This window comes from Lichenostomus cassidix, chromosome 3, assembly GCF_008360975.1.
Source record: "Lichenostomus cassidix isolate B80296 chromosome 3, HeHo_3.0, whole genome shotgun sequence".
Classification (NCBI taxonomy): Eukaryota; Metazoa; Chordata; class Aves; order Passeriformes; family Meliphagidae; genus Lichenostomus; species Lichenostomus cassidix.
In genome coordinates, this window is record NC_139483.1 from 56,743,933 (window position 1) to 56,770,892 (window position 26,960).

Consider the following 26,960-nt stretch of genomic DNA (forward strand, 5'->3'; position numbering starts at 1 on the left):
AACACACTTCCTTTTCTTCATCCTTTCCGAGTCATGTCTGTTTTACAGGAGTTTTTCTTGCTTGCTTGACTGTTTATCTCTGGTGGGAAGTGGAGGGGGTTGTGGGACCAGGACTCTGTGGCCACCAGCAAGGGTTTCAGTCGACTACATTTCACGAGATTCCTCTGCAATTGGCTTGACTGCAGAACCAGCACAGGCTGTTTGTTTTCTCTCTCTGTTTGCTTTCATTGGCTGCAATCAGGTTTCTTCCAGTTCCTTCCTTTTCTGGGTTCCCAGTTAGTATCAGTAATCACCAATAACATCAATGCCTCAGATTTTTCTGCAGTTGTGATAAGAGAGATTCTCACATTGGCTGAGCTGTGGCTTTTCACTGTCAGCTGAAACTGATGACACCACAGCCCATCCTTCATAACAATGCCATGCAAACAGCAGTTTTCAGGCTAAAATATTTCACATTTCTGCTTACTGGAAACATTTTTTTCCAAAGACCATATTACACTGGTACCATTTTTTTGGCATAGGGTATAACTGACGGAGCACGTTGAAGCTCAGGAACCTTCCTGGCACTTCTGTAGCACCCACAGCTCAGCCTGGCAAGGGTTCACTGCCCTTTGGGCAGCCCAAACACAAGCCTCCAGAATAAGGATGTCTTCCTTCATAATTTCTGTGGCCATTATGGTTTGTACTGTGTCTACTGGCTGCTTTACCCTCCATGCAAACTAGGTACATACCTCCTGAGGTTACCCCAGCGGGCAAAGTTAAACCATAGCTGTGTTGAAGCTGGCATAGATACCATGAAATAAAGGCAGAACTGGAAAGGAAAAATGGATTATTTGGCTTGATTTATTAGTAAAAAAGGAGGTAAACATTTAAAATAAGTCTAGGCTCTGGCTTTTGAGGGGACTGAACTCTGGGTGTAAAGACAGTTAAAAGAAATCCCACTGTTTTTCTACAAAACCTTTCCTTTCCTATTAAAAAAAATCAAAGAAATTTACTATTGTATTCCCTTGACATTCATTACATAAAATCTGTTCATAGTAAGATTTGTGAACTCAATGTAAAGCAGCCTTTTCTTTTTATTACTTAATCTATGGGGTAGTATGCTTCTTGTTCAGGGGAAGGTGTAGTTCCTGGTAAGCTTTTAAATTCTCCTGAAGTCTATATATGCCAGCAGCTGTATTTAATCAGTATATTCAGTTGGAGGACAGCATTTAGTTTAGGGGGTTTTTAAACAGAAAAGGCTGCAGTTGTATTACATCTCTTACTTCCATCAAAATCCGTGTTATGCTATGGCTGGTGAGTGATTCAGCAGAAGGAATGAACCCCAAAGCATCCTCTAGGGCCACACATCTGGGAGCAAAGCTTTCCTCCCTGTCAAGGTGTCACAGGAACCTCTGCAGTTTCCTGACATCTTCAGGACCATTACATATAAAGGCACTTGGGAGGTGGGAACAGCTGTGTACCCATGGAGTTAGCTGAGTTTCCAGAGAGCTTGCCCTGAGCAGAGGCTGTGGGTTATATGAGGTGTGGGTTGTTAGAGGAGCTCAATTACACACCACGTTATAACAGAGGAATCTTATCACAGCTGAGTTTGATCTGGGAAAACATTTCCTTTCCTTCCCCAGCCTAAACAGCCACTCATTTTTTTCCCCGAAACATACAAATAATTTCTTTAAAAGTTAACATTACTTTTTGCACATATCCCATAAAGAAACAACACCTCTTTGGATGTGTCAAGAAATTGTTAACAGCCCCGACAGTGTCCCATACCGACTGACAGGTGGACATTTTACAAGGAAAATATGTAACACATGAGAACAGAGCTAGGCTGACTCATTTAACTTCATGTCAAAGGCACTGCGGAAACCTAAACTCCCCGATGGAAGCAGTGCCCCCATGGCATCCCGGCACTCCAGTTTCTGAAGCTGACAGTGAGGCAGCTGTCAGATGAGCAATTACAGTGTCTTTCGTCACATTTTTCTTGCTAAGTAAACATCAATAAAGGGTGCATTGTGCCTGCTCTAGTTCAGGAAAAAAAATGTTTAGGAATTCTCCTGTCTGGAGACGCTGCAAAAGCTACCAAGTTTCTACCTCTACCTTTCCCTCCCATGCTCTCTGCAGGCATTAATGTATCACAGCAAACAATCAAGCAAATAATGTGAGAGCACAAACAAGATGCCTGCTGCTATGCCAAATTATACAATAGTGATTCCCACTGGGGGTAACTTGGACAACTCGCCTCATGGAGGCAGTGGATCTGCTGAGAGCACTTGGAGGCTCTCACGCCAGGACGAGGACAAAGCAGGGCAGGCAGCTTCTATAGGCAGCTCACTTGCACCCACTGCAAGTTTTCCCTGCTGCTGCCATCCAGCCCTGACCACTGCTGCTACAGAAGCTAGTAAAGATGGAGTGATTCCCAGCAGTGATCAAAATCAAGTCTCTGACTCAATATAGCTGAGACAGTTTAGTTTCTCTACAAATAATTTTAATGGAAAAGGGGGTGGCTTGCCCTTCATTTGCTTGTAAAATAGCATGTGCATGAAAAGACCTGATTCCTACTATCACAGGCTGCAAAGGGCTGCCATGGCTTTTTTCCTCTCCAGTACTTCTCGCCGTAACTTTCTCGTAAGTTACAAGAGCAAAGGGATGCCGCGTGTGTGTGCTCAGTGCCCTAACTTCAGCTGACACAGCAGACACTTCAAACCCTCCCTTTCAGTGTGCCTTCTTTGCTAAAAACCTGTGTGTATGAACACCAGAGAGAGGAGGAAAAGAAAGACGGGGAGGGAGAGAGAGACCCTTTAAGTGAATGGATAAGGAATGTGCATCGAGCTGTGCATAGATGTCTGATGCCTCCAACCATTTGTTAAAAGGCAAAAGCAATACTTCCGACAGACGGCCCTCCCCTCGCTTGCAATAGGCTCCCCAGAATAGCAACAGCCTGTGTCACTGCAAAGGGCAAAGCCTTCTGAAATAGCAACAAAGTTCTTCACAAACCACTTTGTGGTTTGCATTTGGTTTCAGCCAGCTTCAGTAACTTGTTGCCATGAGGAAAACAACCTGCCCTTTCCTGGCCGGCCGGGGAAGGACCACAGCCCTGTGAAGTGCTCCCGCCCAAGGTGCAAAGGGGGCAGTGATGGTACCTGGGCAGAGCACGGAGGACCTCAGCCAGCAGAGCCAGACGATGAGAGCAGGGGACGATGAGGAGAGCAGCCGGGGCAGCAGCCGCCCGCAGCTCCCGGCTGCAGCAGGTAAGGAGGCAGGAGCTGAGCGCCAGCTGTGCCAGCAGCTGCCAGCCCGGCTAATGCTCGGGGCTGGGGAAGAACGGCCCCACTAAGCCAAGGCACTCTCGGGACATGCTGTCTCAGTTTCTAAAAGTGCAAGAGGGGAACATATGAGTAAGGAACGGGACTGCCAGTTTGAATTTTGAATGAAGGTTTGTGTGATACTTTCCCTAAAAGGCCTCTGTCCTACTGCTCGTGTAGGTGCTGCCTGCTGTGTAAATCCTTTTCATTTATGAAGCTCAGCCATCTGAAAGATAGGAGAACCTGCTGCCATCTAACAACAGCGGTCTGGTCCTTGCACACACAGGGGAAACTCAGCCCTTTTCACTGAAGGTAGTGGAGGGAGTCCAGGCAAGCACTGCACCTGCTCATGCAGGGGGACAGTACAGGGTAGGGGGACAGGGTCTCCCTCCTGTTTTTACTTCCCTAGCATTTCAGGAAGTAACAGGGTTTCTGTGCTGACAGCCTTAAAAATCAACTGCAGTGTTTCTTCTGCAGTAAGTTTTTAGGTGCAGAAACTGAATTTCATACTTCTTCATCTTTGCTGTCCTACCCAGCCAGTTTTTCTCAGTTGCAGCATGGTTTTGAAACTCCAGATTCTTTCACAGATGATAAGATGAAGGGCATAATTCCCCACAATCATGACATTTCTCAGCCACAAGACAGCTGTACCCAAACAGGACTGCATGGTCAGGAGCCAAAAATTACAATGTCCCAAGCAGGTTTTGTTCACTTAGAGCTAAATGGACTGATCAATACAGGAATGTTCAGATACCACAGGCACAAATGCTTTGCTGGAGTGTAAGAGTGATCAGTCAAGCAATATCTCCTGATATTGGAATCAGAGTTTAGCCAAGAACAGAAAGTCAGAAGGTGTACAGACACATTTAACATTGCCTTAGGAACTGGGGAGAGTAGTGCAGATGGTTACAGGATAGCAATAAACACATAGCAAAGTTTCTGCAGCACAAGGGCTAAGGTTAGAAGAGTGTATGCAAATTACACACCTGGCCTTACCCACAAAAATTAAAGCAGTAACCTGAGCAATTTATAATTATCTAGTTAGGAATTAAAAGAACTTGTTGCTTCTTACTAGAAACTAACAAAACCCAAATGCAATTTAATGTAATGAATGGCCAGGCTGCCTGTTCACATAGTGAAATTTCATAGCAGAGCAGTAAGAGAGGACATGGCCAGGGTGGGTCTGTCCAGGATCTTTATTCCCTGTCTTTCCATCATTGTCAGAGGGCTTTTGTTCATGAAATTTGAATATTATTTACAAAGTACATTAATTTGGCTCATTCTGTACAAAGTATACAGTGCTCACCACTGGAGGAGTTTGGATGTGTGGAAATGCGTGGTACCTTAGTCTCCTTCCACCTTCTCTTTTAGTTCAATTTACAAAATAATTGGTATGGGTTTGCCTTTCACACTTGGGTGGAGGGAGTCCCATTTGTCAAATGGTTGTGATCCCACATGACCCTGACACTATTTTTAGTTAAAGTTAATATTTTCTGAGATTTTCCAGCTCTGTTTGCAACATAGCTTCGTCCCAAAGCTACCATTTGTTTCATCTCATAGGATCTTGTTGAGTAAATCTTTTAGATCCCATGCCAGACTTCTAGAGGGACAGTTAGATCAGATATATCCTAGCTAATAGGAGAAATGCACGTATTGAACAGCTACTGGATCTAAAGCAACCTCAGGTGTTGGAATAGAGCAACAGGGTAACATATATCTCTTTATACCAGACACCTGGATGAGATAGAGAAAGTAACTGTGGCAGCGCAGCAGCAAAGATCATGATAAAATGAAAATGGGAGAATCACCTTTTATGAGAAGCAAACCCATGATTTAATTATGCAGCAATTCCCAATACAGGCCATCAAAATATATCCTAAAAAAAAGTGATCCTCTTGCTAGACACTTCAGCAAAATCTCCTTTAATGAAAATTTGGGAAATTTTAAATACTGTTTCCCTAGAAAGACAAACTTCCTGTATGTCAGATGGCACTCATACATAGAAGAAATATGTTTTTAGAGATAGCTTAAAATTTTCAGATAAATATGCTGTAGTTTAAAGATTTAGCATATTCCATTGATAAAAAAGAGATTCCATGCTGTGAATTCATATCTAGGCAATGCATTCAACTCATTGTGGCTTCCTAACCTGTGCTTATTAACCAATGGTTGACAGAGCTTGATTTCACTTCCCAAATATCTAAATAGATCAAAGAATTTGCAAGGATTTAAAGAACTGTCTTTCCAGGAAAATACTTTCCTTCCCTACCAAATGGAGACATTTCTCATCTCAGATTAAATCAAAGTAAACAGATGAAAGTACCATGGTGGAAGAGATTGTCCCTCCTATCAAAATAGATCTATTTGCACAGGTTACATCAAGTAATGTCCCTCCCCCACTCCCTGTAGTTTTCTAAATGCACACTGTGTGACCTCTTCAGAGAAAGCAAAGGAAAACTACATCACAGAAATCTCAGTGTCTGGACTAATGTGGAACATAGCACTGCCAAACTGAGCTGGAAGGGGCTCCCAGGCACCTTTCTCATATCTCTCCCTCACATTAGTGGGTGAAGACTGGTGTTTCCCAGATCAGCCTCCTTGCAGATTTTCCTTGGCATTGATCATTTATCTATAGTGCCCATAAAATACACACACAGACAAAATTCTCTGGCTTTGGAAGGACTGTATTTTCCCAGATGTGTGCTTGAAAATAAGTAAAGGGGCACACCCTTACTACTTGGCCCCATCCAGCCTCATCATCAGTACACTGTACTGTACTGCAACTGCAGTCGGTCTCCTTTTCAGGAACCAAGCATAAACATTTCCATCAAATGTTCTTAAAGATAGATTTGTTTGCCAAGTAGAGCTGCTTTTGACTTGAACAACAGTTGGGAGAAACCACTTTGTTTATATGGGAAACTAGAGAATAGACTTTCCAATCACTTGTCACATACCAGCCACACACTCGTTAGCCACGGTGTTAGTTGCAGACAGAAAGAGAAAATTCTTTGGAAGCTATCATTAAAATATTTTATTCCTCTGGGCTGTACACTGCCATGTATTTTGCTGGCATCTCATAAAAATAAGAGAAATATATATACATATATATATACATACATATAAAGAAGCTTTTTTTTAAAAAAAAAAAAAGGGAATGCCTAAGAACTGCCAGCAGTGTCATTAAAAGTGACACTTAAAAGGATTGTGAGTACAACTACTGCAACATGTTTTATCTGGAAATGTTAAAGCAAAACATATGCTGAAGTCAGAAGGAATTTTGCCTAGAGGAAGGCCATGAAGGGAAACTGAGCAGAGATTTCAAGGTTTAACTCAGCAGGCAGTTGTGAGCAGGCAAGTTTCGGGTACACCAGTTAAAACAAAACCTCATGGTGATATAAGAGTGTTTCTCAGTGGCATAGTGCCTGTGAGGGAAAAGACACACCAAGTTTACTGACTTTGCTGCTGATGATGCAGAAGGACAATGTGTCTCCCTCTGTATCACATCAGGATCTGCTTTTCATTCAGGGGTGCTCTAGTTACAGCCCTCCACTATTTCTGTACAACTGTGGCCATGTGTCACTGGACACATGAAGAAGGATACCAGCTGACCCAGAACAAACTAAAGAAATGTGAAGACATTGGTGAAGTTGCTCTACTTGGAGAAGCAAAAAAATATTTAGGCTTGAATGCTTCCCTGTCAATTCCCAGGTGTCCAACCTCCACATCCAGCTTGTACAACCTCTCAGACTAAAAATGAATAACCATCTAGCTCAGTTGCTCTGATCTGAGGACCACAGGCTGAGGTGAGAGCAGTTTGCATTGTAAAGAACAGTGCTGGTGGTGGACTCTATCCAGATATTTGACTTGACACTCTCATTCAGAAACTGAAACCATACAAAAATGACACTCCGACACTTTAAGAATTAAAAGCTGTGCAGGACACAGACTTCAAAGTATCAATAGGGTACACTGTCCATGCTGCTCTGTTTCTCCTGGAGAGCTCAAAACTCAGGTTTTGCTCCTCTGTTACTTAACGTTTTTTTCTTGGCTTCTTGGAAGAAAATAATAACAGATTATTCATGGGTGATAAAGGTGATAGGTGAGTAATAAATGGAATATGTCACTGTCTGAATGCAATCTGGATGCCTTGGCCTGCTGGCTGCAAGTGAATATGCTGTCTGGGGTTCCTCTCTGCTAACTTTAGACATCTGCATCTGAGCAAGCCACACAGTTTCCTTTTATAGGCAGTGGAGAGAAATAGGCATCTGACCTAATTCAGACATCCAGAAGTGCCTATTTTTCTCTTCTTACAATAGAAATCTAGAGATGACATGGATGTCTTACAGTTAGGTAAGTTGAACTCATCCTGTGTATTTTAATACAGACAAATGTAAAGTGATTTGCATTCCTCATTAGGATGCAATGAGGTAGGCCATATTTAAAGACAAGGCAGTGCCTTGGAAAGAATCCAGGATAGCCAGAAGGATAACCAGAAGTTGAGCTCCTATTCATGTCTGTGAGAATCTTTAGACAAGTCGTGAGGGAAATGTCCACCAGAACTGGTATAATTATGTCAAATTTCTGTCTGGCACTGTGCAATCACTGCAGGAGCACTGGGTCCAGATCACAATTTACTGAACAAGTGGATGATCTGGAAAAAGTTACAAGAACAGGGTTCTGAATGCTTAAGGGATTGGTAAACTTGTAAAGCCTCACAGGGTAAGTAGCTAAAAAGGACATGTCTGTGAGATTACTCAATGACAGGCTATAAGTTTGTACTTAGTGAGCAGAGTTAAGTGTGGGGAAGTGGCGAATGGGATCTGATGGCTGGAAGCTGAAGTTGCAGAAATTAAGTCTAGAAATAATTTACAGAAAACTTACAGTGAAAGCAATTAACCATTGGGATAACTTATGACTTAAAGTAATTGGTTTTCAATCACTAGCAATTTTTAAATCAAAATTGAATGTTTTAAATTGCCCAGTTCAGATAAAATGTAATTAAAGTGTGTCTGAAGGATTATGTTGTGCTGTTTGTGAGTGTCAGACTGGATGACCACCATGCTCTCTACTCCATAATATATAAATTGAGGTAAAATCTTAGGTTAAATGTACATGACTCAATGATATAAAATACAGAGATATTCAAGAAAGCACAAACATCGGCATTGGACAGCAGTTTGGGCAGAACATTGTGATCAAATTAGCAGTTTAGTTTCTGATATGCAAACTCATTCCTTCAGCACAAAATGATGTTGTTGTCAGCCCAGATTTCCAGCCAGGATTAATTGGAAGGGTATATTCTCCAGATCTAATAATATACAACAAGCAGGCAAGTCAAAAGTATAAACGTGAAGGAGAAATTATGTTTTGCAATGATAAAACAAATATTGCTTGTGTGCATTGCAGGATGGAGTACATGAAGCACAAAGCAGCTTAGCTGTAGTCAGCAGTGCTTCCACTGAAGTCCTTTCAGTGTGTGAAGGAAGTACAGCAGGATCTTGCTTTAAACCTATTCAAGTACATGGCTACACACTAACCTCTATTTAAAATAAGTGAAATGATCTCAGATACTGCAGATATGAGGGAAGAAAAAGCTTTAGATGTAATACAGAAATGGACAATACCAACATAAAAAAGGTTGTTCCTTCACTGGAGCATTTTGCAAATTTGTTTCTGATATTTTCTGCCAGATGTCCCATCTCCATCCCAATAAATCTACCACCTGCCCCCACCTTCTGAAAGGCTTCTCACAATAATCCCATTCCCCCCATGTCCTTATGGCCCATCATGGCAAAACCATGTGCTTCTCTCCTATCTCTTGTCTATCTCTGGTTTGCCAGCCACACCAGTTCAGCAACTGAGTGAGTTGAGGTGCATTTGGTGCACTCAGTACCCCAGGGCTGTTGATGTTTGGCTTCTGTTTGGCTGAAAATTAGGAGAGCTAATAGGTGATACTTATCTTAATGGATTTAATGGGCTTACACATCTCCCCTAACCTTGGAGGCATTGCTTATATTCACAGTTATACTGTGCTACCCTCCAAAATAACCTGTCTGACTGTGGAGTGGCTGCAGGGTGGGACGGTGGAATTGTTTGCTTCTGGGAATTGTTAGGAGAACACAAGGTGGCTTGGGTTGCAAATGTGCCAGGGTTCATGCCAGCAATTTAGAAGAGTATATGGCCACATGCCAGGGTCTGGGCCTGGGCTCTGGCACTGTTTACTTTAGTAGTGCAGCTGTACTGCTAGGGCTGCTCTCCTTCTCTCTGTTCAGGATTTGCTTTTGAAATATAATATCCTCTGTCAAATGGGACTGATCCTCACCAATGTGCTCCAAAGTTATTGGCAAGGAGCTCTGGGCAGTCAACATGATCAAAGAGCCTTAATGCCTTAGAAAAATGAGCTAAAAATAAACAAACTTTGTGTATCATTTCCAATTAGACCATATATCACTCATTCCGGGGGAATTAACTGAATACAGCCTCTGTTATGCTGCAAAAGCTACCTCTCTTCCAACACGTCCCATCTCTGTAACTAACTGGAAAATCAGAAGTCGATTTACTCTTTTCCTAGTTGTGTGGAAGCCAACATCATGATGAGAGGAAAATCATGCTGGGAGAAAGAACGAGAGCAACAAAAACAAACTGATATATTCCTCAAGGTTTAGGGTGCAAAAGGCTTCACAGTTAGTAGAATATGATCAGTGAAATCTATCTTGTAACAATAAACAATGAATCACAATTGTATAAAATGAGTTTGTTTTAAAGCGGACATTCAAAGGCATATAATCTGCATTGTTTTCATCATCTGTTTCTTGTTCCTGACATTATGGCTGTCAAAAACTATGCAAAATATTTGATCAAGATATTCCAAAGAATCTGAGCTTAGACATGAACAAAGCCCAGAAAGTTCATGAGTGTGTATCTCAAAGACCAGCTCCCCTAGAATATCCCAGATATCTGCATCAGCCTAGTGCTCATTGAATAAGTCTCCATTTGGCAAAATAAAAACACTGGTACCAGCAGTCTTCATGGCATCCTCGGCTGAAACAAAGGAAGTAATAAGTGGTGAGGGAAAACTTGTTTCTTATTCAAGTCAAGGTTGAAGCAATTTGGCTAAAAAAAATATGCTTTCCTTGCTCATGGTACTCTAGTTGGGTGGATGAGACTTCTTCAGTTTAGGAAAAACACTGAAAAATCTCAAAGCAAAAATTGCTTTCTTACCAAAAAGTTCTAATATCAGTGTTGCTTTTTACAATGATATTCTGAAGCAGAAGGTTTAATTGTTTAGGACCTGATCAAAACCTTATTGACTTCTGATCAGGAAGATAAGGCACACAAAAACTAAAGAGTATTTTATATTCTTTTTTTTTCTTTTCAGAAATAGCTTTTTATGTCTCCACTGCTGCTGGGTATCTATTGTACCCAACTGCTTTGCCTAAAAGTTACAGAGAAATTTTTAAAAATTGGTATATCAAATAAAGTTATTATTATTTGTCAGAATGTTGCAGAAATCACTCTTTCAAGTTTTTGTGTTTTATTCTCTTATTACAGGTTGTGGAACATTCACCTTTCTATCTTCTGCCATTGCTGCTGTAAGTGGGCTTCTGATGGGTTATGAGTTGGGCCTTATCTCTGGAGCTCTTCTTCAGATGAGCAGCATTTTAGCACTGTCTTGCAAAGAGCAGGAAGTCATTGTAAGTTCCCTGCTTTTTGGGGCCTTGTTTGCATCCCTTACTGGTGGATTTCTTATAGACCGATTTGGAAGGAGACTTGCTATTATTATTGCATCTTCTTTACTTGTGGTGGGGAGCTCGATTGTACTGCCCTATGAATCATATGAGATACTCATTGTGGGACGGATTGCCATAGGTATTTCCATATCATTATCATCAATTGCAACATGCGTGTATATTGCTGAGATCGCCCCACAGCACAGAAGAGGCCTCCTTGTATCATTGAATGAACTCATGATTGTGATAGGCATCCTCTTTGCCTATATTTCAAATTATGCATTTGCCAGCGTATCTCATGGCTGGAAGTACATGTTTGGCCTTGTGATTCCATTAGGTGCTTTGCAAGCTATTGCCATGTATTTCCTTCCACCAAGCCCTCGGTTTCTTGTCATGAAAAATAACGATGAAGCAGCGAGAAAAGTGCTGGAGAGGCTACGGGAAACGTCAGATGCTACTAAAGAGCTTACTGTGATTAAGTCTTCCCTGAAAGATGAGCATCAGTATAGTTTCTTGGACCTGTTTCGTTCAAAAAACAATATGAGGGCCCGAATGCTGGTAGGACTCACTCTAGTCTTTTTTGTGCAAACAACTGGGCAACCCAACATTTTGTTTTATGCATCGACTGTTTTGAAGTCAGTTGGGTTCCAAAGCAATGACGCTGCCAGCTTGGCTTCTACTGGAGTTGGAGTTGTTAAAGTGGTCAGCACAGTCCCAGCCACGTTTTTTGTGGATCAAGTTGGAAGTAAAACTTTTCTGTGTATTGGCTCTTCTGTTATGGCAGTCTCGTTGGTCACTATGGGCTTAGTGAACCGTAACATACACGTGAATTTCACCAAGGTCTGTAGAAGCCAGTCTCCAGAGGATTTCTTTCTCCAGAGACCAGGAAACTTCACTGTCACCAATGGGAGTCTCAAGGACCTCTTTGCTAGCATGGCTTCAACAGAAAGATTGTCATTTGATGTACAAAGCCCAGATGTTGCCAGGACAGGAGAACTGAACAGGACTGCCCTAGTAGGAGGCAAAAGCACAATAGGGTCTCACATGGAAAGTGGAGAGGTTCCTGTTGTCCTGAAATGGTTCTCACTGGCCAGCCTGCTTGTCTATGTTGCTGCATTTTCCATAGGTCTTGGACCAAGTAAGTGTTTCGTTTTTCTAACTGTTTGTGATGATTTACTCACATTATTAAGTGCTGGGATGACATGCCCAGCTTGGCATTAGGCAGTTCCTAAGATGGGCAAAGCAGTGTTTTCTGCCAGTATGCACTGGTATTGTCACAGACAATCCACTAGGCCTGGAATATACTTTTTAGGAAGAGGTCCTGCCCAGTAAGGTTAGTGACCTAATCTCCCTTCCATTCAGTGAAATTAATTGGTCCCTCTTCAGTCAGGTTAAGAACTGCTGTTAGCTTTGTACAGCAAAATTATGGAGCCCATGGCTGTCTTCCCCCTTTGTGGTCTTTTGTGTCCTTACATTGGGAAGGTGAAGATGTAGGCATTTCCTGCTGCTAACTCATAAACCCAAAATAACAATAAGCTCTAGACCTCTGTATGGTGTGGCATCATCAAATCCATGAAATACCAACCTGTCTGAGTCCTGCTGAGGATTTGTCCCTCTCACTGTAATAGTCTTCAGATATAGAAAACACATTCAAGGTATCACAATTAATGAGCAAGCTGTAGTACCATTGCCACTACTTGGGTGGAAAAACACAAGTGGAAGGACACAAAGGCATGTCACTGTACAGCTGACACTGTACTGCTGCAACTGCCATCACACTTGCACGGTTCCCACTCTCTCCAGAGGAGAGCATGTCTGTCATTCTAAGGGACTAGAAATTAAATCTCTCTGTTTTGTTTTATTTCAATAGCACTTGCATAATGTTGCACTTTGAAGGGGTTGATTTTTTAAGTCACTCTGCAAAACCCATATGCACACTCCGTTATTTATTAACAGACTTTATGTGCTTTTGCACTCTGGCTCAAATTTGCCTCACAAACAAACTGTGCTCTCCTGTACTATTATGATGAAAAGCTTGCCACAAGAATACAACCCAACAATTGCACTAACAACATCTCCCCTGCAGTATTTATTTATTTTAAACATTACTCACCAGGAGAGCAGTGTGAGATAAGCGTTCATTGCCAGGGCAGCAAGCTTGACTGTGTTATTACAGCATTATTCCTTCCCTTGAAGATTGTCTTGGGGCTAGATTCTGCTTTCTATGACATAGGTTCAAAATCAGGGATGAAACTCTGAAAAGAAAATGTTACTTGAACTTTTATTTGGGTGTTTCAAACACATATTTAATGACCCTTAAACTGGGGTCACATGTTCAGTCTTGGCCTCCTGCTGAAATCTGCTTTCCTGGTGACCTGGCTGTAAATGGGTTCTTAGTCATTTGAGTTGGCCTAATATACAGTTAATGAGAACAATGTCTATTTTCTTGAGGGCTACAAAAACTGATGTGTTTGCCAGGCTGATCTGAGAAGTCTCTGAGGCCAGTGCTTGTTTTTTAACCTCTTTCTTGACCTGAGAGCTCAAATGCTTTCAAACAGAAAATGGGAAAGAAGACATCCTCTCAGCTCCATCATGGAGAAATCTCATATAAAACCACTGTGAGGCAATTTATACTGACAGATGTGTTTGCCTAGCAAGTAAAGACCAAGTCTAGGAGAGACACAGGTATTTGAAATTGCAGCTAAATACTTTCAAGGCATTTTCCTGCCTTTGAAAGTACACTATTCAGTTAAAATTTACAGTGTATAGAAAATGCAAGGGTTGGAGAACCAAGAGATTGTTGGAATCTGTAAAAGGATCTATCATGCTTAAATAGTCTGGGTTGGGATGCAAGGTTATTATTTGCGTCTCATATACAGCCTGCAACATCTGCTGCTGGGAGTCCAAATCCCTGAATGTATTTTCAAAGCCTAGCTTTCTTACCCTCAGTGAACCTTTCTTAGTGCAAAGAAAAAAAATAAGCCTCTCTGCTTATGTAAAGTAAACAGTTCTTACATGTTTATGTTATTCATTTCTAAATCTGGTCTGTGGTCTGGACCAGACTGTTCTCCATTGTCTACTTGGTAATGGGAAGGAGGTATTAAGGCTGCACTTGCTGGCTGCTGTGTTCAGGCAATGACTGGGGCACCTGGGGACAGAAGCACTGTAACCCCTGCACCACTATATTTTCAGTGGAAAAAATCAGTTGCTCTGTGCCATGCCTGCCTCCATGAAATGGCTGGTTAAGGTAAAGGTTGGGTTGGGGATGCCTCTCTATGTAGATCAAATCAGTGTCTTTTGACAAAGAGCAGAGAAGACCTTGTTTTTTTCCTTCCACACCACAAGGCCATTTCTGGAATAAATTCACCCACTTTATTTTGAGTCCATGCTGCATTATGTTCTGTGGGGATAAAGGAGACTGTATGGAGCATCATTAGGAAATAACACACTCTTCAAAGTACAGATCACACAATCTGAGCTCTATAATCTTCTTTTTAATTACTTTGTACTTTTTTTTTCATCCTTCTTCTTCTTATTCTTCTTCTTTTTTTTTTTTTTATTCTGGTCAAAGAGATAGTTTAGTCCAGATTAGCATAACAGACATTTATAAATGGTTTTTTTCCATTATTTCTTTTTTGTCATCAAATTACATAAAGTAGATTGATTTTTTTAATAAACTAAACATATGCTAAATATATTTATTGCCTTTTATCAAAGCACCCAGGCAGCACAGTGATGAGCACTCAAAAATAGACAGTGTGAAAGATTGAGAGATAAAAGTAATTTTTGCATTACAAAAGAATTCTCAGTCTAGCAAGCATCTGCTTAGTCAATTTTTTGATTCTGGGTTGCTCTGTATTTATATCATCAGCCCTTACACAGGATAAAAGGGGTAGTTCTGCTGCTCTGTTTCAGTTTAATTATGTTTGATGAACTGTGATTCAACTGCTTGTTCACACTCAATTTCACACAATTATGAGGACGTTTTATAGATGCAACAAATCAGTGTTGCATCACACCACAGAACAGCACATGCCATTTCTCTTGGGGTGTTTGCAGAGGCATTTCAAGGCATTCAGTCATCAGCTAAGGGGACTTGACACCCGTGTTTGTCTTGGGTTACCTTTGTCTGCGTGTCACAAAGGTCAAACAAGGATCCATCATTCTCACCAGGGAATGATGCCTGCAGAGCCCTAAAGAAGCCACTCCCTGGCTGCCATGTGAAGGGTGAGGAGTGCAAGAGGGACTCCTCATTTTTTGCAGCACCTGTTTGTGAAGAGAAGCTTTGAAACCTACTGTATGTGGGCAGGGGAGGGACAGGAGGAATCTGAACCTGAGCTGTGCCTTTCACAGGGATCAGCAACTGCAGGCTAAGGAGATGAGTGTGCTGTGGAGGTAGATCACCAATTCATCACCCAAGATAAAATGTGATCCCTCAGTGTGACCCTGGAAATTACTTTAACACAAAGGACACACAGAAAAAAATCTAGTCAGGGCCATGACCATGCATGACCACTCACTAAATGACACAAAGTTAACTGAAATAGTTTCAGAGCACCTCATCTGCCAAATGCTCTGTTCAAACCACTTGAGGGGCAAAAGCTAGAAGTCCTTTCTCATAAAGAGGTGTCACTTCCTTTACTCTTCATTGTGTGTGATATAACATGTTGAGAAGCTGGAATGAGGAAAGCCACACTCCTGGACTATCAGACTAATTTTCCAAAATAAGGCTGTAAGTATGGGATTCCTATGTTTGGATGGAGCATGTGCAAGAGAGTTCTCTTGGTTAACAGCTGTGGGGTAGCTCTAGCCTCTCTGAAACAGAGTGGGTACCCAGAGCCCTGCTGCCCTCCTCACAGACCACTACCAAAGATCTGCTTTTCTGCCTTGATCATCTCCTTCTGCATCATTTATGATTAAATACTAAATAGGCACAACTCCCTCCATATTTCCTGTATATCCCCTGAGTGAGATGATCTCACCAGTAAGTAGGTGGAAGCAAAACCGTAGCACCACACACACAAGTGTGCAGGGATGCAATGTGGTCTAGAGGCAATGGTCTTTATCAGAAAGAAACCAGAGCAGCTCCAACAGATCCTAGGCTGAGAAGCAAGTAATCCAGACTGAGTCTGGACCCAACAGAGTGTCTGTTTTCCCAGTCTGAATTTGTTCTTTCAAATTAAAGGCAAGTGAGCAAAACACGACTTAGGCAGTACCTCTTTAGACATCTTGTGGGAGTGAAGTTCAAGGGAATCCATGAACATCTCAGGGATTTTTTGGTGTGGAATGGGGAACACCTTTAATGAGAGAGGCATGTCAAGTGTATGCATTTGGACTGCATGTACGGCATTGGTGCCTTGCACAAGAGCTCTTCCTCTGCAAGTCCTTTTAACACCTTTCTGTATAACTGCAAAAGCATTTAGGCAGTTGGCCAATGAATTTTGGGATAATCTGCTGGAGAAAATCACACCAGCTCTGCTGGCTTCATGGCATTTCATGCTGAGCATGCAGATGAACATCCACAAAAACACCTACAAGCGGGACTGAGGGGCAAGTTCATGACATGAATGAATCATCCTCAAAACCTCAAAACTTAGCTGTATGAAATCCAAAGTTACTTATGTCTGCCAACCTGTGACAAAGATGTTCTATTACTTTATGTCCTAGAGCAGCTGCCAGCTTTGCATGGCTTTTCAAAGCCAAGGGCTAAAGTCTAGAGCTCTTTTCTTGGAGACAAGCTCCTCTTTCAGGTGACACCTCAGAGCTGCAGGGATGCCCCAGCCCCAAGCACTTAGAGCCTTCTTTACACACAGATTGCTGTAGCTACAACACACCCAAGGCAAGTCAGTGTCTGCAGCTGGAGAAATGTTTCTTAGGTTTCAGGGTTTGGCATAAAAGATATACCACATTGTGGCTAGCACAGGTTTTTCCCACGAGAATTTTTCTTGTGTTTTATAAATAAAGATAAAGTTTGGATGTTATGGGAACAGTGTCCCAGAACTCGGACAGTGCAGGCCTGGCCAATCAGGCCTGGGGGAAGGCTTCTGACTGACCAATCTGGGTGACTTTTGAAAACTCTATATATATGATGAAATCAAAACAATAAAGGTCATTCCTTCTTGCCACTGAGAACTGATGCATTCATTACTCTGCTAGCTGCTCAACAGCGACATCACATTTACCTGTCCATGTAGATATAAACCCCAAATATATTTTTAACATACTTATGGTCAACATGTTAAGTGCATAACCAGGTCTTGGAAGAGCGGTTTAGAGCTTGCTGCAAACCCCGATTTTCCACATCACTGTTGCAGTCCCATTGAAGCATAGCTCCCATGAGTGGGTGCTTGTAGGGTTGGCAGTATTTCAATATTGCTTAAAATCTGTTAAAGGGTAGAATTAAATATCCACAACAAGCCATCTCTGACTGGCATATTATGCCCTCTGTGGCCATCTGCTAGTCTCAGATATCAGGTGAATACTTCTGATTGGAAAACTGGAAAAAAATTACATGTTCATCACTCCACTCACAGCAATGTTTCTTCTTAGCTTCTGAAGTGAGCACATGACCTACAAAAAGGAGAGCAGCTGGCTGTGGGAGCAACACCCCAGTGTCGGGGGCTGAGAGGTCTAGACCTGCAAAACATGTCTGCAGACCTTCTCTCTATGAGAGAAGGGTGAACACAGGACCCACAAAATGGGGGGCAGTTTTGAGGACAGCAACTCCCCCCAGGATGTGTTTCCTATGGACTCAGTCACTGACTCACAGCCAGCTCAGACTAAGGCTCCTCCTGCATTTGGGGACATCTTCCTTCTCTTCTTGTGTGGATGCAGAGGCACTTACAGCAGGCAGACTCAAAGGTTTTGGAGCAGGCACCAGAGAGGATATACACAGGTGAGCAAACCAGGGGCTTGTGGTCACTCCAATCAATTCCTTTATCTTTATCCTAGTGCAGGGAAGGGTGGCAGGCCACCAAGCCTGCCCTCTTGATTTACTATTTTCACACTGGTTAAATTCCTCCCACATGAAAGACTCAGGATTGTGGCTTTGTGTCCCCCAGCCTGGGTCCCCTCAAGAAGATGCAGGATCTGTGCTTTCCAGCAAGCCCTCCTGTGATGCACCATCTCACAGCTGGGGGAGCTCTCTGTGTGGGCTGTCACCCCTGTGAGGAACAAAACCCATGCAGGGAAGTTGGTAAAGACAAGCCCCTAGTAAGGGACACATTTTAAGAGCAAATTTTTAATAATGAAAGAGTGGTTTAGGATGACAGATGTCCATTTCTAGTTTGAACCTAGGCAGATTTGGCATATTGGGTATATCTACGTTAAATTTGTATCAGCTTGAATGAATACTTTAAAACTGAGATAATTTGTACCTAAAATGGAACAGATGTTACAACATGTTTGGGAATCCAACTGATGCAGGAGCCAGATTCCTCAGAGTATCAACAAAGGACAATATTTTCCCCACCAAGGGGGGTGCATTCAGACCCCTGCTCTCTAACTCAGAGCATGGTGTGAATGAAATCAAGGTTGCAGGTTCAACCCCTGTTCAATCCCCATATGGGCCACTCAATGAAGAGTTGGACTCAATGATCCTTGTGGGTCTCTTCCAACTCAGAATATTCTATGAAACCTGTGAAATCTGTGACCTTTCCTTTGGCACAATGCTCCCTTCCTGACTGGATGTTAAGGGACTTTAGGGTGAGCAGGAAACTAAATTATACTGTGTGAGAGCATTCCACATATTTTGTGCCTTAACTTATGGTAAGCCCTGAAGTGATCATGCAGTTGGACTAGATGATCATTGTATGTCCCTTTTAACTGAACTATTTTATTATTCTATTCTATTCTATCTATTCTATTCTATTCTATTCTATTCTATTCTATTCTATTCCCATGAAAAAACCCACTTGTTTTCTCTACATCTTATTGTGAGCTGTTGGAGTCATTTAAATGCACCTTTATACCCATGTTGGGGAAAACGGGGAAGAAGAAAGAAGGATCAGGCAAGAAAAATCAAGGAGGATGGAAGAAAGCTCAAGGGTTCCCAAGAAAAGTGAAATCCATAGAGGTGAGGAAGGAAGTAAGTCCATCTTCAATCCATCACTGTCTTTCTTATACAGTCTTATGTGGTTTGTGATGGTCTCTCTCTGTGTGCTTCATTGGGTTAAGCAAGCCAAGACCCAGAGCTGGAACACTTCCCTAAAGCCCAGAGAACTATACTGGAGTCAAATTTATTCCCTGTGACTTTGGTCCTGTGACTGTTAGATTAACTGGCTACCTGAGTTAAAGCATGATTCATTAGCACAGTTAAATGCTGGACCTTTTATGTCTTTCACCTGAGTCACTAAATGCATCTGTCACAAAACCCAGAACAGCTGGTTTGACATATGACACTGAACAGCCCAGGGACTTGATCACAGAGGTCATATCTCTGGCCATCCTGATAATCCAGATTGCATAGGATGCTTTTTCTCTGCCTCTTAATGCTCTTGGGCTTAATCTTGGCAACCAAATGCTCAAGCTGAAACTGAAAAATCTCATGGGAATGCGAACCATCAATGTGGAAATTCTGAACCCTCCATGGATTTAGTTGGCTGTTCCTCTGTTTTGAAATATTATAAGCTTAATGGTTTTGCACTGTCTTGGAAAACAGTGGTAAAAAAATCGGATATCTAGAATTCACATCAATATCTTCATCATTAAAGAAATATTTCAGGCTTTTACAAAGCATGTGATTAGTGTATTAATTTATAGTGCACATGAATCTGATGTCAAGAGACATTCATGCTCAACATTGCCTTGCGTGACATTTGTTTGCAATGTTTTATTTTTGAGTTTCTACATTTTTCAGAGCAGCTGTGGCCTGACCTTAAAATTCACAGAAATGAGCAGCATAAATTTTACGGTTTTTTGTGGTTTACTGTGGAAAATGGGATAGTGGTGGGGCCTAAATCAAGTATTCAAAACCAATCAAGTGCTTAAATGCTATGTTGGAATTTAATCAAGATAATAGACCATGGAAATGTGCATGTTTCACTGAAAACAGTACATAAAGTCCTGTATCATTTAATGAAAAAATTGTCTTGGATTCTTTGTTTTATGACAAGATTCCTAGCACTGTTTATTTGTACTGAATCATCTTTCAATGCATGCATCCATGTGGTTTGGATACGACACTCCAAGTACTTATCTGGTTCATCATTCCTGTGCTATTGAAATGCTGCCTCACATGGCCTTTATTTCACACTGTGTCTGTACTACCAAGCTGCAGTAGAAAGCCAAGATGTAGAAATAAAAAATAAAGCAGGGGTTGTAAATCGTCCACTTCTCCCTATTTCCTTGCCCCAGATAAAGTTTATCTGAAGCCTCTTGTTGACACATCAGCTATCCCAGGAATAGGTTTGCCTTTTCAAAGGCTGATTGGTAGTAGTGAAGTGCAAGCCAATTTAAGATATTTTGGGATAGTGGATGTGAATTATAGTATTTCAAATTGCAGAAGGTGCTTTCTAAAATATCAGATGAATAAGTTTGTCTTATCTCACTTGATAAAACCCACAAATTTGGGGGGATTTTTTAATCATCAAAAAGGTCATAAGAAGGAAAAATTACTTTTGCAATAATGAGACGTGGGAATGTCAGTCGGAGCTTCTGAATTACTTTATTATATTCAGTCTCTCAACCCTGAGACTGAATTTAAAACTCTGTACTAAAGTGCATACCTGAAATCAGGGACATGATTTTCACTGACATCGGTGTTCCTGTTTGTAACTTTAAATGCGTTAATGAGGGAAAGTCCTGGTGGATCAGATCACAGGCTTTGCCTTCTGAGAGACATAACTCTTGGTACTGTGAAAAGAGGGAGAGACATCACCATGCCCCTGCCACTCATCCTGTGTCTCTGCAATGACAATGGTTCAATCTGCTGTTGCTGCAGATGCAATTTGACCCTCCAAGAACTACCTAGAAAACACACAAAATGTGTGGTTTGGCATAATATGCTCCACTTAAACAGGGATTTGAGTCACTATTCTGAGCTTGGTGCTCTGGGTTATGTAAATATCTCTTTACTGATAGTTCTATGTTAATAAATCCATTAACACAAAGGTACTACTTAAGAGGAATGGAGGCTGTGCTTAAAATTATGAACAGCTTTAAAGTTTAGCTCCTGTTAGTTAGTAGCCACTGGCCAAAATGAAGCATTTTACCTCCAGACTCCCTGCATAAAAATGTCCTAGAGAATTAATATTGCTGTGATTCTAACTAGTAATTGGGCCTAACCATCCTCCTTTGTTCCACAGTGACTTTATCTTCTGTAAACTGGTGCACTGGTGCACTGCCAGTGAGCCTTGCACATCGTCTTGCAGAAGCTTTGGTATGATAGTCAAGGCTGCTTATCATTAGTCAAATTTGCCTTTTTTACTTTGTAGGTCAAATGTAAATATTTAAGCATTCCGTTAATAATAGTGTTATTTGATAATCACATAAAAGGCAATGAAAGATTTTACATTTGTTTCCTTAACCATGTTCTAGGAAACAAGACTGCTGTGACACTGAAATCTGTGAAAAAGTTTGCAGGTCATCTGTCAATCCTCCTAAAACCCAGTTTCCTTCAGGAAAATGGGCTGGGGAGGAATTTTTAGAGGCAAGCAGATCTTGGGCCAGCTTTGTGCAAAAACTAAAACTGTCAGTAGGACTTCAAGTGCAAAGTCAGTATTTTATTTCACTTGTAAGGTTCATGAAACTAAAACATATATTCTAAAGTGTGAGAAAATAGTTCTGTGGAAAAGGTAGAAGTTTGTAATCAGTCATAAAACTTACTGGCACTGCTGAGGAAGGTGAGACTCTCAGCCAAAGCGCAGAGAGCATGGTAAGTCGGAGTATGAAGTCAGGAGACTCTTTCTCCCATGACATTCAAGTTTCTGTGCCACACTGAGTTCTGGGAGGAAAGCCAGGATAATTTTCTCAAAGGGAAAGGGCACACAGGAGGGCACCCAGCTTCTGCTGCCTTTGAAAATCAACCCTAAGTACAGAGAACTCTTATGAAAGGAACAGAACTAAAAGACGCTTTGTGGTGGTTGAACCCAGAGCCTTCACACCTTCCTCCTCGCTGCCTTCCTCCAGCAGCAACCAAAGCAAACTATGAGCAGCAGTTTCCAGTGAGTAATTTAAAAATCCTGGATCACCACAGGTGTCTCACTAAATAAGTCACTATTCTAAAAGGTTGCTTATCCTCTGTACTGAGAGTTTTGTGAGGCATGTGCACAACTAAATCTCTGTTCTTCAAGAGCAAAGGCTTAAATTGCCCCCAACTGCTGTGTCACAACAGTTTTTTCCTGCTGTGCAACCCCTCAAGGACCACCATTAGCCCTTGGATACTGGAAAAACAGGTTCACTTATCCCACCCAGCTGGGTAATTTCTCCTCTGCATACTTTGTAGAAGTAAAATATGTGATAAGCTGAAGTAATTCGTGTACGACTTCCTCACGAATTAGGGCTTCTGGCTTCTGCAGTCATTCCTCTGCAAATGCCTGAAAGGATTATCCTGGATTCAATATCCTGAACAAATAAACACCTACAAACAGGAATACATATTTCAGGTTTTAATTAAAAGGCCTTTTTTTGGATGGCAGTATATGATTTATAATAAGTACATTCTCCTTTGAAAGCTTGTTTGAACTTTTCTCTCTTTTTTTTTCCTTTCTGCTGCTCTGCATGTCGTTCTGTCTTGATGGAAGAATTTGGGTGTCTGCATAAAAAAGGATGAGAGAAACAGCAGCTGTGATATTGAATTGCAAAGAGAATTGTCATTTCACACATCAGTCCAAAACAACTTTTCTTAGGGTACCTGAGAAGAGATACAGACTGTTACATATCTGCCTACAGTAAGAATGCATGCCTATGATGCATTCTTTTTTAACCCCAGCTGGAAACTAAATACTTCACAGCTGCTTTCTCACTCTTTCTCTTGCCCCTCACACAGTAGGGAGGAGAATTAGAAATAAAACAAAACATATAAACCTCATGGTTTGAGATAACAACAGTTTAATAATTGAAAGAAAAAAAGAGAATAATTCTAATGAGGATGATAATAACAATAATACCAGTAACTGTGATGAAAAGGGGAGTTGCAGAGAGAAGAATAAAACCCAAGGGAAACAAGTGATGAGCAATGCAGTTGCTCACCTCCTACTGACCGAGGGCCAGACTGTTCCTGAGCAGTGATCAGTGGCTCCTGGCCAACTCTTCCCAGTTTATAATCTGGGCATAGTTCTCTATGGTATAGAATATCCATTTGGCCAGTTCCTGTCAACTGTCCTGGCCATGCTCCCTCCCAGCTTCTTGTGCACCTGCTTGCTGGGAGTGGAAAACTGAGCATGGGAAATTGCAAAATCTTTGATTTAGGGTAAGCACTACTTAGCAACCACTAAAACATCAGTGTGTTACCAACACTGTTCTTATGGTGAATCCAAAACACAGCACTGTAGCAGCCACTCAGAAGAAAATGGACTCTCTGCTGGCTGAAACCAGGACTACTGATTCTGTATGTAGAATGTACCAATTCTACTGATACATTTGCTACTGAGCACTTTTATTGGGCAAGATGGTCTACAAATCACATTAACTAGGAGAATTCTACCATTTCTACATCCTTATATATCTATCACTAATTTCCCAGTAATCCTTCAGATAGGAATCATCATCTCTAAGAAAGGTCGTTTGTGATTATTCTTTCTAGATGAAAATGGACAGTAATTGAAGACCACTGAAAACAGATTTAAGAATAGTTTGAACACCTTGAATTTAAAAGGAAATCCCATATGAGCCATCACATTTCTTTCAAGTTCATGGAGATGAAAATTTGAATAGTAAAAAAAAAGAAAAAAAGCATTAAAATGCAGGCCTACAGTGGTGAGAAGGTTAAGAGAGGAAGGATCGCTAGGAAAATCAGATGTGAATTACATCTCACTGCCCTCCTTCTCAAGTGGCCTAGAGCACAGATAGAGGTAATGCTTTGGAATCAGTATCTTCCCCCAAACACCTCCTGCTGCTCTAACATAAACTAGTGAAGGCATGTGTGATTTCAGTGCTCCACTGCAAGGTTCCTCTAAAAAAACATATATGAATGCTCAGCCTGTCTATTAGATCATGATGCAAGTAGTACAAACAGTGGGCAGCAGTTTTTGTGAACTTTGATACAGCCTCAGAGAAAAAAGCATTAAATCCCACTTGTCCTAATAATGTTACTGCAAGGAGTCAGCCTAAAGGGTTAACCATCAGAAACAGAATTGTAATGTGCCAGAAGAAAAGAAAAAGGATTTAGATTTGCCACACCACCTCAGCTCCTTCTGGATCATCAATGGCATCAGGTATCTTGCTGAGGCTTCTCCTGACTCCCCCACCTCTCAGCAATACAGCAATTCCACTCCTTTTAATGTGCATGCACAGGGTAAGACTTGACCCTGTCAGGCTGGCACTTTGCTCGCAGCTTATATGCTCTCCAAAGCAATAAGCTGCTCATTTTCTTTATATTTACCAATTATTAATTTTGAGCAGCCACTTTAATCTCATATTATGGGGCAGAGCCAGAGACAAAGACATCTCTTGTTAAGCAAAGTCACAGATTTTTAATGCCAGTCACTGTCATCTACTTTGGCCTCTTGCACAAAATTATGGACAGAGTTTAAGTCCACTTTTTGTGTGTCATATCTCCTTTATCTGCTTTGGAAAGGGACAAACTCCCTCCCACCCTCTCCTTGTTCCAGTCTAAGCATCCCTCACTTCTGCAAGCCCCCCCAGATGACTTTAACTGGATCTGCTGCAAAAGTCTTTGCCAGGGTTGCATTACATGGGTGCTGGGAGCCATGCTGGGACAGCATGTGTGTGACAGCAGCAGGCGTGTCCCCCCAAACTCAGTTCTGTTTGGCACACATCTCATCCCCACACAGCCTGGGAAGGCCTGTGCCACCGTCTTTGGTGGCACAACATCCCCTTTGAAATCAAAACCAGCTAATGCTGAACCTGGCCTTTAGTGGGAAGTCGTTGGCCACCTGGCTATTGCTGGTACTACCCAGCAAAGCCAGAATCCAGGAAAATGAAACACCTGTTGGGTTTCATAAGCCTGGAAAAAAATCTGATCTTGGCAAAGCCAGTCATAAGCCAAGTCCTGCTGTCTCATGGCAGCTTTGCAGTGACTTGTTTGCATCCTTCCCCAGCACTGATCACTTGATACATGTTAGATGATCTGTTTGTGTTACTTCATGGGATAATCCCTTCCTTATCTTCCCTTGGACCTTGTGTTGTTAACAACCCAGTCCTCCTTTTCAAAGTCTAAAATACTTCTGGGTTCTTCTCTCCTAAGATGTAAGTCCTCTTAATGTCTTCCCAGAGAGTTCCTCAGAAACTTGAATTCTTTCAAGTGTTGCAATGGCCATTTTCTAAATCTCACCATAAAGAATTTGATCTCACACAATATAGGTACAGGAAAAAAAAAGGCTAAGCAGCAAATGCATACCAAAGTAGTCTAATATTTCATTAATGAGAGCTGTTGAGAGCTTCCAATTTGCTTCTACCTCCTGGCAGGAAAAAGGACAGCACAAGGACATTTTTCATTCATGTACCTCACTTGAATGTTGAGCACCCTCAAGCTCACAGTATTTCTCAGTTATTATCAGATTTTTCTGCTTCTCTGATATGTTAATATCAGAGTATGTTAATATTAAGTATGTTAATTTCTCTTTTTAAAATTTATTTACGGCATAGCAGTAAAGTAAGGAAGTAAGGAAGATGTCATATGAAGTTTGAGACATCTCTTTGCTTACAGCCCAGCTATTAAGTTCATTAATTGGCCATCTTGGCACAAACAAAAAGTCCACTCAATCAGTGTGTTACTTTGCCTCCAACCATAGCTAATAACAAGTGCTGAGAGACAATGCAGAAGAAAAGGCCCATGCAGCATGCACAGTGTGTCCTTCTGCCTATCTGTAGTTTAGAAAAATTCAAGAAAAAAGTTGAGGATTTATTTTTACTATTGTGAACAATAGTTCTGGATGGATCTTTTTCCATGCATACAGAGAAATAATGTTTTAACACCCAGCATTTAATTATTTAACTGGCCGATATTTTTCACATTTGAAGCATCTTGTGAAAGTGAATTCCACAGCTGAAATTCACAATGTGTGAAAAAGCAAATCCTTCTGCCTCACCTAACTGCTGTACCTGGTAATTTCACTTGGATTCACTTGGTTTGTATCTTTAAATGTGTGACAAACCCCGCTGCTCTGTTTGTCTCCACTGCTCTGTCTGTTCCCCTCTGCTGCATGCTAAACTGGAGAGACCTCATCTGTTTAACTGCTCTTTGCCCATTACTTCTCTTCTATCCCACAACACTTTGCTAAAGCTCTTTGAGGCTGAAAAGCACAGTGGCTTCTAATCCCATGTTCCTTAACTCTTTCAAAAAGACATGTTTTTCCTTAGGACTCTTCTTCAAGACACTGCACACATCCCCCTTTCCAGCAGAGATCACTCAGCTTTATCCTAGCTCCAGCCAGGAGTTCGGTACAGCCTAACAGGGTGACCCCTTCCTGCATCCCAGTGGAATGTTTTCTTTAGTTCTGGGATGTCTCTGCCTCTGTTCCTGGCCTCTCATCCTCTCAGCCAGAGCACTCTCAAAACACTCGGCTGCCTGATGACAGCATTGCAAGCAATATTTCGGCAATCACACTGTGTTTTCTTTGTCTGGACACAGTGTACATCTTTTTGAAAAGTACATTCCTGTTTCTAAGAGTTTTCTTCATTCAGTAGTTTATCTGTGCTGAGCTATTTCTCATTTATTTGGTAGTATGTGTATTCTAAGCCCCCAACCAGGTAATTAAACATTCTCCTTAGCGCCGTTGAAACCCTTACCCTGATCTTTCTAGAAATC

General features: G+C 41.5%; 1 protein-coding gene across 5 annotated transcripts in view; it reads left to right on the plus strand.

Annotated features, from left to right (window-relative positions):
• Nucleotides 1-2,948: 2,948 nt before the first annotated feature.
• SLC2A12 (solute carrier family 2 member 12) overlaps nucleotides 2,949-26,960 on the plus strand; it is a 31,702-nt gene continuing 7,690 nt past the window's right edge. For 2 of the 5 annotated variants that reach the window (XM_085055897.1, XM_085055898.1), the window contains exons 1-2: nucleotides 2,949-3,248; nucleotides 10,854-12,170. In XM_085055897.1, the coding sequence (XP_084912023.1) occupies nucleotides 3,134-3,248; nucleotides 10,854-12,170 (1,432 nt within the window). In that variant the 5' untranslated portion in view covers nucleotides 2,949-3,133. Of the gene's footprint in view, nucleotides 3,249-10,853; nucleotides 12,175-18,971; nucleotides 19,119-26,960 lie in introns of those variants that run through there. The other 3 variants (XM_085055900.1, XM_085055899.1, XM_085055901.1) reach the window with 3 other exon arrangements.